Below are 12,411 nucleotides of genomic sequence, written 5' to 3'. Positions count from 1 at the left end.
TTTGTTAGTTTGAAGACCTTGTTTTTACTTTCTCATATCCCCAATTTGTTGTATAGATCATCATATTCCTTAAGTTTAGCCTTGCATAATATGTTCTTATCATTGTTTCTAGCAATTTCATAGTCTTTTAAGTTTTGATCATTTCTATCACATTGCCAAGCATTTATATCAATCATTTTTTACTAATTTCAAATAGACATGTATTTTAAAAACGAATTATAGGTCACAGAAACCTAGTGTGTGCATAATTAGATTGTAGAGTGACTTACTTATGGACTCTAAAATTTAGATAAGATACGAAATTGTCCACTTATAGGCATAAATTACAAAGAAGGTCGGTCAACTCGTCTTTTTAGCTTTTCCAAAATTGCCTCTCGGTCAACCCAAATTTTAGGGGGAGAGAGAGATAAATGAAGAAAGGGAAGTTGGAAATCCATCCCCCTTTGAGAGACAAAAACTACCTGGATCAGAGAGAGGAAGAGGCATTGTATCTGGCTGAGAGAGAGTGTGTGTGTGTGTGTGTGACGTAAGGGGGGTGGCATCACCTCCCAATTCTCAAGGAGGTGTACATGAAACTTGGGGCCAACTCACGTCAGCCATAGGTGGAGGCCAAGTAACTTAGCTGAGTCGACTAGGTCTTAAAACACTAAATAGGACGTGTGTCATTGAATTAAATATGGACCCTATAGATAGAAAAACTATAGGATAGGGGAGAGAGTTTATTATAGGAGCATCTAGGTTATCTATGGAGGGATTGCAAAATTATAGGATGTATTTCTCATCCATGTTATTCGTGTTAAAATATTTGAATAGGATAGTTTTATTTGAATTGAATTATTTTTATTTTAAATTTTTAATTATTTTTGTTATAATTAATCGGGTCCAACGGTCGAAGCGGAAGCAAAATAAAATAATCGGGAACCGGGTATCATACTTGAATGCTTGCAAAAAGATTTCTGATGAACGAATACGAAGAGGAATGATCAACTCACGTACGCACGTTCAACAACTTCTAGAGCTGCTGAAATCTACAGCACACTGTAAATCCTGAGCGAAGTAGAAGCTCACGAACACTCTTACAGATGCGATTGAGGAGTAATCCGAGCTCGACTCTTACGCACAACTCTATCTCTCAGGGCTGGTTTTATCCTTAAAACTTGAATAGGAGAGGGATTGTACTCACTCTCTATCATACGCTTTCTCTCTTTCAATAGGAGCTCTCACACTTCTTACACCTTTATCGTGTGTGTAGTGTTGTGCATAGAGACCTCCACCCCTTCCCCTTTTATAATAAGAGAAATGACGCTCTCATTCGTGTGAGAGTAACCTCCGCATGAATGGGCACCCTTATAGTGCATGGTGCATGCCGTTCATAAGAGGGTAATCTCCTTATGAAGAAGTGCAATCTCTCCCCACCTCCCTTCTTGTAGTTAACGTAACTGAAACATGAAGGGGTGTGGTCCACTTGGGTGTACCCTCACAATAGGGATGCACCTCATGTCAATAATTTTATTTTATTTTTTTGATGAGGAGGAGGGAGGATAGTTTAGCGGTAGGAGTCGCACTTGAGATGGGGCACTAGGTGAGGTCAACTAATAACAACTCAAGCCGAAACCCAATTCCTTAAATAATTTAAGGAAATTTGATTAGGGCCACCATCGAAGTTTTTAAAAGAGATTTTGGACTGCACACGAGAGTAGCAAGTGTTCCTAATTAATCGGAACAAAGAGCACACATTTACATCAATGAGAAGCACAGAAGCCTCAACACAATTGCAAAGCCCCTTCTACAACAAATGAACAACTGAGCAACAAGAACCACAATTTCTCTTAAGAATGAATTGAATATAAAGAATAGATAGAGCTGAACAAACACAAGCATAGTATCCAATACCAGTTGAACTTCCCATTGCTAGCATTATTTGTGCCACTTGCACCAGCCCGTTGGGGCACTGAGCACCTAGCCCTGATCTGCCCAGCTGTTCCAGTAAGTGGCTCAATGTCCCCCATCTTCACCATAGCCACCGCAAAGTCCGAGTAGAAGGCACTTTGACTGTTACTATAAAACAACACTATGCCATCAGTTGATCCACCATTAAACAACACTTGATCTGACTCTAACAAACCCTGTTTCTGCCTCAAATTATGGAAGTAGCTGTTGTCGAAGCTGTCGGGAGTATCAAGATCGAGAGGTGAGAGGGCTGAGTTGTTGCCATTTAACGGGCAGTGCGGACGTCTTATGCTAGCAATTCCAGCATTGATGTTGGGGTGATTGTAAATTCTGTTCCTGAAATTGAAGCACTGGGCTTGGCCTATGGTATGTGCACCGGAGAGAGCCACCATGTCTTTGGCAATGAGTCCCTTTCTGCCAAAGAGAAAGAGGAGAACGTGCAAGGAAGCGGTGACGACAGGGAGTTCTATCTCTCCGTCTCTCTTTCTTGCGGTTGCAGAGTCTCTACGCCCCAACTTCACTTCCCAAGATGGGCCTCCCATCTGTAGAGAGAATTATTTCACAATCAATTTTTGCTTATGTCAGTTTTCAGTTTGAGAAATAGAAGGCGAAAATCCGAAAATGTTGAGATACATGTTTAGAGTTGAAATCATACTTGTAGGTAAAAGAGTCAAAATTGTTAGGAAAAAAACTGAACAACTTGGAACATCTTACAAGTTGGTCCAAATGCTTCAATGTTAGGGTGATTGTTTTGACCCCTTAAGACCTAATTTAGATGAATCTTTTACCTCCAAGCTTGGTTTAAGACATGCCATGAACTTGTTTAAATTGGGGAGAAATAGTTATTTGGAAAACAAACTAACAAATTGTTATTTTTGAATTGGGATACATTAGATACAATGATGCCACGCTTATTATAGCCGTCAAATGGGGAATTTGATAACTTGAATATCACAGAATTCGCTTGAACTTTGACCATGGTGAATACAACGCCTGCAGCTTCGAATTTTTCTGCTAATAGCTAAGGTTAACTGTTACCACCTTGGGCTAAGATCGTGGTGATAGCACCCCCACACTATAGTCACGATATTGTGGTTTTCATTCTTGCCACTAACACCACCCTACTAACACATTCAAAAAGTTAACTCCTACTGAATTACCCAAAAAACCACTGAATTACCAAAAAAATGGGTAGGGCCTCTCTCCCCCTACTGAATTACCAAACAACCAAAAAATAATACTCATGAACTATGCAAACACACAAAAAAAGAAAACAAAGCTGTGCGACTCTTGAAATATTATTTTGAAGGACCATAATATTTGAAGGACTATAAAAGATTTTAAGAGAAAACTGTTGCTAAAGGAACCGGTCGCTTTGATATGCTTACTGCTACAGAAGAGTCTCTAGCTGCAACTGCGAGGATGTCGGCACAGGAGACCACGCCTAGACATATGCTTTCCACTTTCGACTTTGCGTTTTCAATAACTTCGAAGCCTCTTGCAGAGCCAATTTTCTGAATGGCATCCTTCTCGCTTTCAAAAGAGGAAGTCGAGTCCAAGAGCACCGATGCATCGCCCCCCTGCACATAGATATCCAGTCATCTAAGATCACCAACACGCGCAAGCCAGATAGAGTTCAATAAATAGAAAGAAATTAGACTCATAGATGAATAGATGAATAGATAAATAGATAGAAAGATATAATACATTTATAAACTGGAAGAGCGAGAGCTCACATTGACAAAGCAGTCTTTGAAGTGGAGGTTAATAAGGGAGGCTCCCATGCGCGTCTCCTCTGATATCGCGGTGAGAATGGCGGTGGGGATGGTGGAGAGCGCATCGGGGCAGCTCGAATCATAGAAGTTGGTGCTCAGCTGTTGCCCTTCACATAGTAACAGCATGCTGCTACTACTACATAGCACTATCATCAGCAATGTTGCTATATGGGCAGTAGAGCAAGAGCCCATCTCTTTTCTTTATATAACAGGTAAGAGAACGAGAGGATTAAAGAAGCCTCTTAAAGAGAGAGAATGGCTCCTGGAATGCAAATGTGTAGGGCGTAGTTTTTGGCCTTGAATGCACAAGAAAACTAGAGAGAGAAACAGAGGTTAAAATCTTAAGGGTGATAGAGAGAGAGAGAGACTTTTGTGGTATTCTTGTTGTTCTAAGTGATGAGAAGAGATGAAGGGCAATATATGTATCTATAGAGACAAGAAAATCCTTTCAGTTCATAAAACACGGATAGTCGGAGCTCCATTAGACGACTTTCTTGCTTGCAAGGTCTTTTACTCAAGGAAAAGTTAGAATCTTTCAATTTTGAGGCTCTCCATCCCCTCTCGCTCTCTTTATGGAAATAATTACAAGAACCCCTTTTCACCGAGCTTTCTTCACAACCTACCCCAGTCAAAACATTGCTGCAATATTTACCTCAAAACATCTATTTCTAGCAAATACCCCCAGGCAAAAAGTTATAGCTTTTAGGACCAAAATACCCTCTCTTTCCCCTAACACCGACTACTTAACTTTTTTCATAACAAACAAAAAGGCGGTCTGAAGTATAAACAAACGGTCGGGCAATATCCCAAAGCTATCCGGCACTGATAAAAAACTTCCCAGCAATAGGCCCATGCAGTCCAACACTGCCAAAGAGCGATCTGACAATAGGCCCATGCAGTCCGGTAGCAAGTCCATACGGTCTGGCAACAAATCCAAGTGCGGTCCAGCAATGTAAAAGAGCATACCGACACTTTTTTTTAGTTTAACAAGGTCCAACAATTGGTACATGGCAATCAGGCAATACATATAGCTTTTTGTACTGTGCCTAAACCCACGTAAATATCAAGCCAAAATTAATTTTTTATGTATAAAATTTTTTTTTTGTCAAAAATATGCTTTTTTTTATTTTTTATTTGAAGATATTTGCTAAAAAAATATATTTTGAAGTAAAATTAAAAAAAAAAATTTAATTGGAAGTAAGTTGCATATAAACTCTATTTTTTAAGGTTACTTAAAGTTCCCCTTTTTCTTGAGGTTCTCGCTCTTCCACCGCTCTCTTTTCATTTTTAAGGTTATCTCCCTCTTCTTTTGGCTGCGGGCTACCATAAAACGTGTTCCCCTTTGGTAGGCTCTTAGACTCCCACTTTGAGTGAGTCCGATTTTTTTACAATAACCAAAATGCCTTTATCTCGTGTGACTTCACGCTATCCGCATGATTTGTTAACGAAAATCGCCCGAAAAAAGAGAGAAAATAAACATCAATTTGAACGAGGTGAGGTTTACATAAGGTTGCCTCTTTATATTAGATCCTAGTTATAAAATTAAAAATTTAAAAAATGATACAAATCGATTAGATCTATACGTAATTAAAATTTTGAAAATAAACAGGCGAAGTTACAAGATGCAATCTTTTTTAACATGAATTTTTTTTTCTTTTTATATCCATATATCTCGAGATCGACATGAACGATGAGGAGGTTTTCCAGCTTCATAAAATTGTTTTCTACTGGATTATTGAGGTGTAACTTACATCTACAATATAAGAATCACTATATAAACTTTTTCATTTGAACATTCAACAGCTTGTTGTGTAAGGCGAAAAATCTAAATTAGTTGGTTAATTTGGAATCATTTATATATTGTAAGATCATTTATCTTTGGTACGGTCAATAGCACTTCTCCAACTGCTGGAATATATATCCAACGGGCGATAGTGATTGTAAACTTTTTGTGAAAAAAATAAGGGGTAAGGTTTACATAGGGTTGCCACCTTATAGTATAGAAGTAAGGCGTGTTTCTTAAATTTGTTTGGGGATTTAGTATCAATGTCAGAAATCATTAGATGGCTTTTAAAATTTATATTCGACCCTAGTTATAAAATTGAAAATTTCAGAAATGGTAAAGATCAAGCTGATCTATAAACACTTGAAAATTTTGAAAATAGACAGCCTAAATAACATGTTACAAGATGCATAACTCTTTGGACTTGAATTTTTTTTTTCTTTTACTTCCATGCATCTCGAGGTCGAGATGATTTACATCTATACATCTTGAGGTTGAGATGATTGATTAGAGGGATTTCCAACTTCAGAAAGCATTTTTTTAGTGGACTTTTAAGATGCACCTTATTTCTACATTATAAAGTTGCAATCTTATATAAACTTTTTTCTACAATATAAAGTTGCAATCTTATATAAACATTTTTCAAAAATAAATAATTTTATTGTGTACTTTTCTTTAAAATCCATACATGTTCTCATTGACATTTATCCTAAGTCAATATCATTTATCTAGCAAAGTCATTGGCATTTCTCTCTCATTTGACCTACAATTAACAAATAAATATCTTAAAGGAAAATGTTTTGAAACGACCATAGCCTTACCTAACTCACCCAAAATTATAGGTCTGGTGTTAAAAAAACATTCAAATCCATCATCTCAGCGTTAACAACTATGATTGTAAAAAAAATAAGGTTTTAAGCCCTAAAAAAACATATATTGAAACACATTATATAGAATATCCATTTCGCCCTAAAAATAAATGTTCATTTATTAACAAGATTTATACCATTTTTTGAGCTTCAAATTCCATAATCAATATTGGAAATTGAATTTAGAGCCATCGTTGTTATTTCCAATACCATGCTTTTTGGACGAGAATTCGAAGTGAGGCTTTACGTTGTTTTTTGCATAGCCTAGGCCTTAGAAGAATTAGATCCTATTTTAAATAAAAAAAATAAAATTTGGATGCTATGTTTTTAAACACATAGATCATATCGTTCAAAAATTGGATAGGTCTCCATCCAATTTCAAAATACTATCTTTTCACACAAATAAAAATACAAATAAGAAAAGAGAAATGATCCTATAGGACCATCTTCCACCCATGTGTGTAAGACCCCAAAGGATCATAATTAAATTTGGCATAATTCTCTAAAAAAATCAAATCTCACACCTATGGGAGAGGGCCTACAAGATCATTACTCAATAAAAAAAATACACTTTTTTTTTTTTTTTTCGAGGCTGAAGCTTAGGCTGAAGGATGAACTTATGATCCTAAAAATACTCCGGTGTAGACCTATGCTCAATAGGGTCTACGTGAAAAATTTTATAATTCCATTCCCCACTTACAAATGGGAAGGATGCAAGTAAAGTTAAAACGTTATGTGCTAGGAACACATCGTTTATTGACTCCTTCATGTAATGCCTAAACTACGAGTATTTAGGGCCTCAAATTTGGGCGATCCAAAGTTTTCAAGCATGGATTAGCATTATTAATTAAAAAATAAATAAAATTTTTATATCACATTATTTATGTGCATCCATTTTATAGTGGATTGTCTAGCATTTACCTTTTGTACAAAGAAATCACAACTATTCCCTTGGGGTGTGTCACGGCGAGAAAATTTTGTCTTGAACTTTGTGTCAAATCAATGACACTTTTACAACCACTCATTTTGAAATCTATAAAAAAAGAATGATTGTGACATCTTTGTACAAAAAGTAAATAGTCTCTTTGCAGACAATTCCATGCGATAAAGCTATAGTTAATGATAGGGCAAGTGGTATCTACTAAAATAGAGATCTACTAAATTAAAAATAAGAAAAAATTATGCATATATCTTTTTAAATTTATGTTATTTAACATATCCCTAGATATTTTTTGTTGTTACATTTGTACCTACTTGGATTGCAAATTTTATAAATTGAACAAAAAGCTCATAATTTGGTTCTTAAAGATCTGAAATTGATCATTTCTTCTAATTTAGTGATTTGATCACAGTCGTAATCCACGAGCACTTTTATATTTGTATAATCAAAAAATTATCCCGGCCTTGAGGCAGGAAAAGAGTATTTTTTGGATTTTCAAATCTTAAATTATTTTTTTTTCAAGGATTATTTTCAGATTTCCAAATTCAAAATTTTTAGATTTTCAAATTTTGAAATTGTTCTTGGCCTTGCTTCACAAATGGGCAAAATTAATTTTTGAATTTTGAAGATCCAAAAATTCCAAGTAATTTTCGATCTTTGTAAATCTGAAATAAGAGCATAAAATAAAATAAAAACAAGTGATTAGATGCGAACGTAGATTTTGAACTTTAAAGAGAAGTTAAAAAATTATAGGAAATATGCATGGAATTTAAAACTAAAAAAAAAAACACAAAACACGGGAAGGACTACTTCACGATATTTCCATAGGCACTCTCCCTCCATTTCCGGGGTGTACATTAAACTTGGGGGCAACTTGCCTCGGCCATTGGCATAGGCCTCGTAACTAAGTCAAGTTGGCCAAGTCTTAAAGCACTGGATAGGACACATGGCTCTCAATCAACCTATAGATAGAACGACTGTAGGGTAGGGGACAGATTTTAGTGCAGAAGCACTCCTGTTATCTAAAAGAGAGATCACACACTTGTAGGATACAAAATTTTATAAGGAACCAATTTCAAAAAATTAATCAAACAAACCAATATACATCAATGAGAAGCACATAGGCCTCAACACTATACAATTACAAAGCCTCTTCCACTACCAATGAACAACTTATGAGCACGAACCACAATCCCTCTTAGTAATCAATAGAATATAAAGAATAAAAAGAACTAAATAAACACAATCTTAGATTCCAGCACCAATTGAAATTCCATCCTCTGCTTGAACTGCTTATGGCGCTTGCACCAGTCAATTGGGCACTGAGCACCTGGCCCTGATCTGCCCTGCTGATCCAGTAAGAGGTTCAATGTCCCCCATCTTCACCATAGCTGCCGCAAAGTCCGAGTAGAAGGCACTTCGACTATTACTATAAGACCTCACTATGTCATCAGTTGATCCACCATTAAACAACACCTGATCTGATTCCAACAAACCCTTTTTCTGCATCAAAATCTTGAAGTAGTTGTTGTCGAAGCTGGTGGGTGTAACAAGGTCAAGAGCTGCGAGGTTGGAGTCCCCTCCATTTGAAGGGCAGTTGCCACGCCTTTTGCGAGCAAAGCTGGCGTCGATGTTGGTGTGGTTGTAAATTCTGTCTCTGAATGTGAAGCACTGGGCTTGGCCTATTGTGTGTGCACCGGAGAGAGCAACCATGTCTTTGGCACTGAGTCCCTTTCTGTCAAAGAGAGAGATGAGATTATCCAAGGGGGCGGTGAAGAGAGGGAGTTCTCTCTCTGCCTCGCTCTTGCTTGCGGTTCTAGAGTCCCTACGCCCTAGTTTCACTGTCCAAGATGGACCTCCCATCTGTAGAGAGAATTATTTCTTCATCACTTATTAATTCTTATCTCGGTTTTTCATGTGAGAAATTGAAGGCTAAAATCCTAAAGTGTTGAGATACATGTTTGAAATTGAAATCATAATCGTAGAAGAAAAAATCAAAATTTTTGGGAACAGTGTGCATCTTTCATGTTGGTTCAAATGCTCCAAGTGTTAGGATGATATTTTGAACCCTTAAAACTTATTTTAGATAACTCTTTTACCATCGAGCTTGGTTTAAGACATGCCATCGCCTTTTCAAATTCGGAAGTCATCTAGAAAAAGTTCTTTATTTCTTGAAATAGGTATCATAAAACCAATTATCTTTATTACGATGAGCTCACAATCATCTATAGCCATCAAATGTAAAATCTGATAATTTGATCCATGTTTTAAAATTCCAAAAAAAATTTGAATTTCGACCATGACCAATAGGACACCTACAACCTACAACTATAGAATTTTACGACCAATTGCCAAGACTGATCGTAACAGCCTTGTATTAAAAAGTAAATAATCTTACGAAATACTTTTCCTTTTTAAATTTGTGGACCGCACTCATGAACAATGCAAAGAAACAAAAAAGAAAAATCAAGACTATTCCACTTTCGAAATATTGTATTGAGTTTTTTCCAATATAAGTTTCCCAGTAGATGTAAAAGATTTTAAGAGGAAATTGTTGATGAATGAAGTGGTGTGTTTCGTATGCTCACAGCCACAGAAGAGTCTCTTGCCGCAACTGCAAGGATGTCGGCGCAGGAGACCACGCCGGGGCATACGCTTTCCACTTTCGACTTTGCGTTTTCAATGACATGGAAGCCTCTAGCAGAGCCAATGTTCTGAATGGCATTCTGTTCGCTCTCGAAAGAGGAAGTGGAGTCCAACAACAGCGATGCATCGCACCCCTGCACATAGATATCCATAGTTACATCTAAGATCACCCACATTCATACGATAGACTGCTTTCGATAAATTGATAAAAAGAAATTCAGACTCATAGATGAATAGATAGATAGATGGGAATTGTTGAAAAGAAAGATCAAGAACTCACATTGACAAAGCAATCATGGAAGTGGAGACGAATAAGGGAGGCTCCCATGCGCCTCTCCGCCGAAATCGCAGTGCGAATGGCAGTGCGGATGGTAGAGAGGGCGTTGGGGCAGGTGGAATCATAGAAGTTGGAGCTCAGCTGCTGCCCTTCACATAGTAACAGCATGCTACTACCGCTACATAACAGTATCATCAACAATGTTGTAATGTAGGCACCAGAGATAGAGCCCATCTCTTTTCTGAATACAATTGGATAGAAAGAGAAGGAGGGGCGAAAAAGAGGCCTCTTAAAGAGTTTAAGAGAGAGAGAGGGTCCTAGGAAATTAAATGTAAGATGTAATTGTTGGTCTCCAATGGATTAAAAAGCTTAGAGAGAGATAGAGAAGCTAAGAATCACCGAGTGATAGATAGAGAGAGAGAGAGGCCCAAAAACGTATTCGTTGTTGTTGTCTGTGAATGAGAAGGGATGAAGAGACAGAGAGATATATTTATAGAGAGGGAGAGAGTCCCTAACGCGGAGGAGCATTGGGGGACTTTTGAATATGAAACATTCAACTTTGAGGCGGCTCTAAGCTTGGAGGTGCCCTCTCTCTCTCTCTCTCTCTCTCTCTCTCTCTCTCTTCTTTTGGGTGCGGGGCATGACATGGAGCACAGCTGTAGAACGTGATCTCTTTATGGGAGCTCTTTTAGACCTCAAAATGTTCCACCTTTGAGTGAGTCCGATTTGTCATCCACATCATTTGTAAAGGGATTTTACCAAACATCATAAATAAAAAAAAAAGGAAAATTACACATATATCTCTTTTATTATACATTATTACGGATGTACTGAATAGTTTCTGTTATTATATGTCTGTCCATTTTTTATCTTTTATAACGTAATTTTTAAAAAAATATGACTTTACCCTTTTTTGAGTGTTCAACATCCGAATTAAATGGCGGATGTGCAACATCCGAAAATAGAAAAAAGTTTAACGTTCGCAGTCATATTTTCGGCATTTCCGGATGTTGAACATCGAAAATGTGCCTGCGGAATTTAAACATTAAACTTTCGGGCTATTTTCGGATGTTGAACATCTAAAAAAAACATTCAATTCAGATGTTGAACGCCCGATAAAATGGTAAAGTCGTCTTTTTAAAAAAATTACCTTAAAAATCGCACAGACATGTAATAATAGAAACTTTTTGATACATCCGTAATAACACAAATATAACAGATATATATATAATTTTCACAAAAAAAAACATCAATTTGTAAAGGGATTTTGCCAAAGATCAAAAATAAAAGAAAAACATTATTTATTTACAAATTATAAGGATGGGTCCTATGATTTATTTTTATTTTTATTTTTATTGAATGTGGGAGAAATCATAAGATTTTGTGGAAAATCCATACCTGTTCTCACTTGGTCATTCGAAGTAAAGTCAAAAGGTTTACATTTTAGTTTTGCAAGTTAAACGCAGAGAAAATTACAATTAGCCCCCAAGAATAGATTTCATAAGCAATTTACCTCTGATAAAAACAAATTTCTCACTTTTTACCTCAAAACACATTTCCTTAGCAAATACCTCCAACTAAAAATAAATAAAAAAGAAAGACTAAACTACCCTCCTTTGACTTTTACCCACGCCTCTCTCTCCTATTTTCCCACCAAACATGCGGCATATTGTGATTCTTTTTTAGGGGTCCAACACTTTTAAAATGCAGTCCGGCACTGTTACCATTTTTTAAGGGGTCCAATAGTTTTAAAATACGGACAGACACACTTCTTAGTTTCGAAGGAGTCGGGCAGATTCAAAAGGTGGCCCGACAGGAAGTAGTCCTGGATTTGTAAGGGGGTCCGACAGATAATAAAAGAGGTCTGACGGCTTTTCAAGTTTAACGGGGTCGAGCAATTGCTACATGGTGGTCTGGCAGCCCATGTAGATTTTGATAGTGAGCGTAAGCCCACATGAATGTCCGGCCAAAATTAATTTTTTACGTATGAAAAAGAGTATTTCCGTTCAAAAAAAATTCTTGTTTTTTTATTTGCGGAGGTATTTGCTAGGAAAATATATTTAAGGGTAAAAGTGGGCAAAAATGTTTGGTTGGAGATAAGTTGTATAGGAAATTTATTATTAGGAGTTATTTGTAATTTTCCCTTAAAAGAATTATGACATAAATGGGGT

The 12,411-nt window shown here is 36.8% G+C and overlaps 2 protein-coding genes across 2 annotated transcripts; both read right to left on the bottom strand.

The window, feature by feature from the left end:
- Positions 1–1,763: 1,763 nt before the first annotated feature.
- LOC18437751 (peroxidase P7) lies at positions 1,764–3,917 on the bottom strand. Its single transcript, XM_006847950.4, has 4 exons — positions 3,687–3,917; positions 3,339–3,530; positions 1,894–2,492; positions 1,764–1,803 (listed from the first exon to the last, which is right to left on the bottom strand). The coding sequence occupies exons 1-4, from the start codon at positions 3,915–3,917 to the stop codon at positions 1,764–1,766; spliced, it is 1,062 nt and encodes a 353-aa protein (XP_006848013.4).
- A 4,457-nt stretch (positions 3,918–8,374) lies between these two features.
- LOC18437749 (lignin-forming anionic peroxidase) lies at positions 8,375–10,842 on the bottom strand. The gene is made up of 3 exons (XM_088847155.1): positions 10,244–10,842; positions 9,906–10,097; positions 8,375–9,180 (listed from the first exon to the last, which is right to left on the bottom strand). The coding sequence occupies exons 1-3, from the start codon at positions 10,472–10,474 to the stop codon at positions 8,629–8,631; spliced, it is 975 nt and encodes a 324-aa protein (XP_088703281.1). The 5' UTR covers positions 10,475–10,842; the 3' UTR covers positions 8,375–8,628.
- Between the last annotated feature and the right edge of the window lie 1,569 nt (positions 10,843–12,411).

The sequence above is a fragment of the Amborella trichopoda genome, chromosome 9 (genome assembly GCF_054954075.1).
Source record: "Amborella trichopoda isolate Santa Cruz 75 chromosome 9, AtrichopodaSantaCruz75HAP2 v2.0, whole genome shotgun sequence".
Lineage (NCBI taxonomy): Eukaryota > Viridiplantae > Streptophyta > Magnoliopsida > Amborellales > Amborellaceae > Amborella > Amborella trichopoda.
This window is presented reverse-complemented; position numbering and strand designations above follow the sequence as displayed.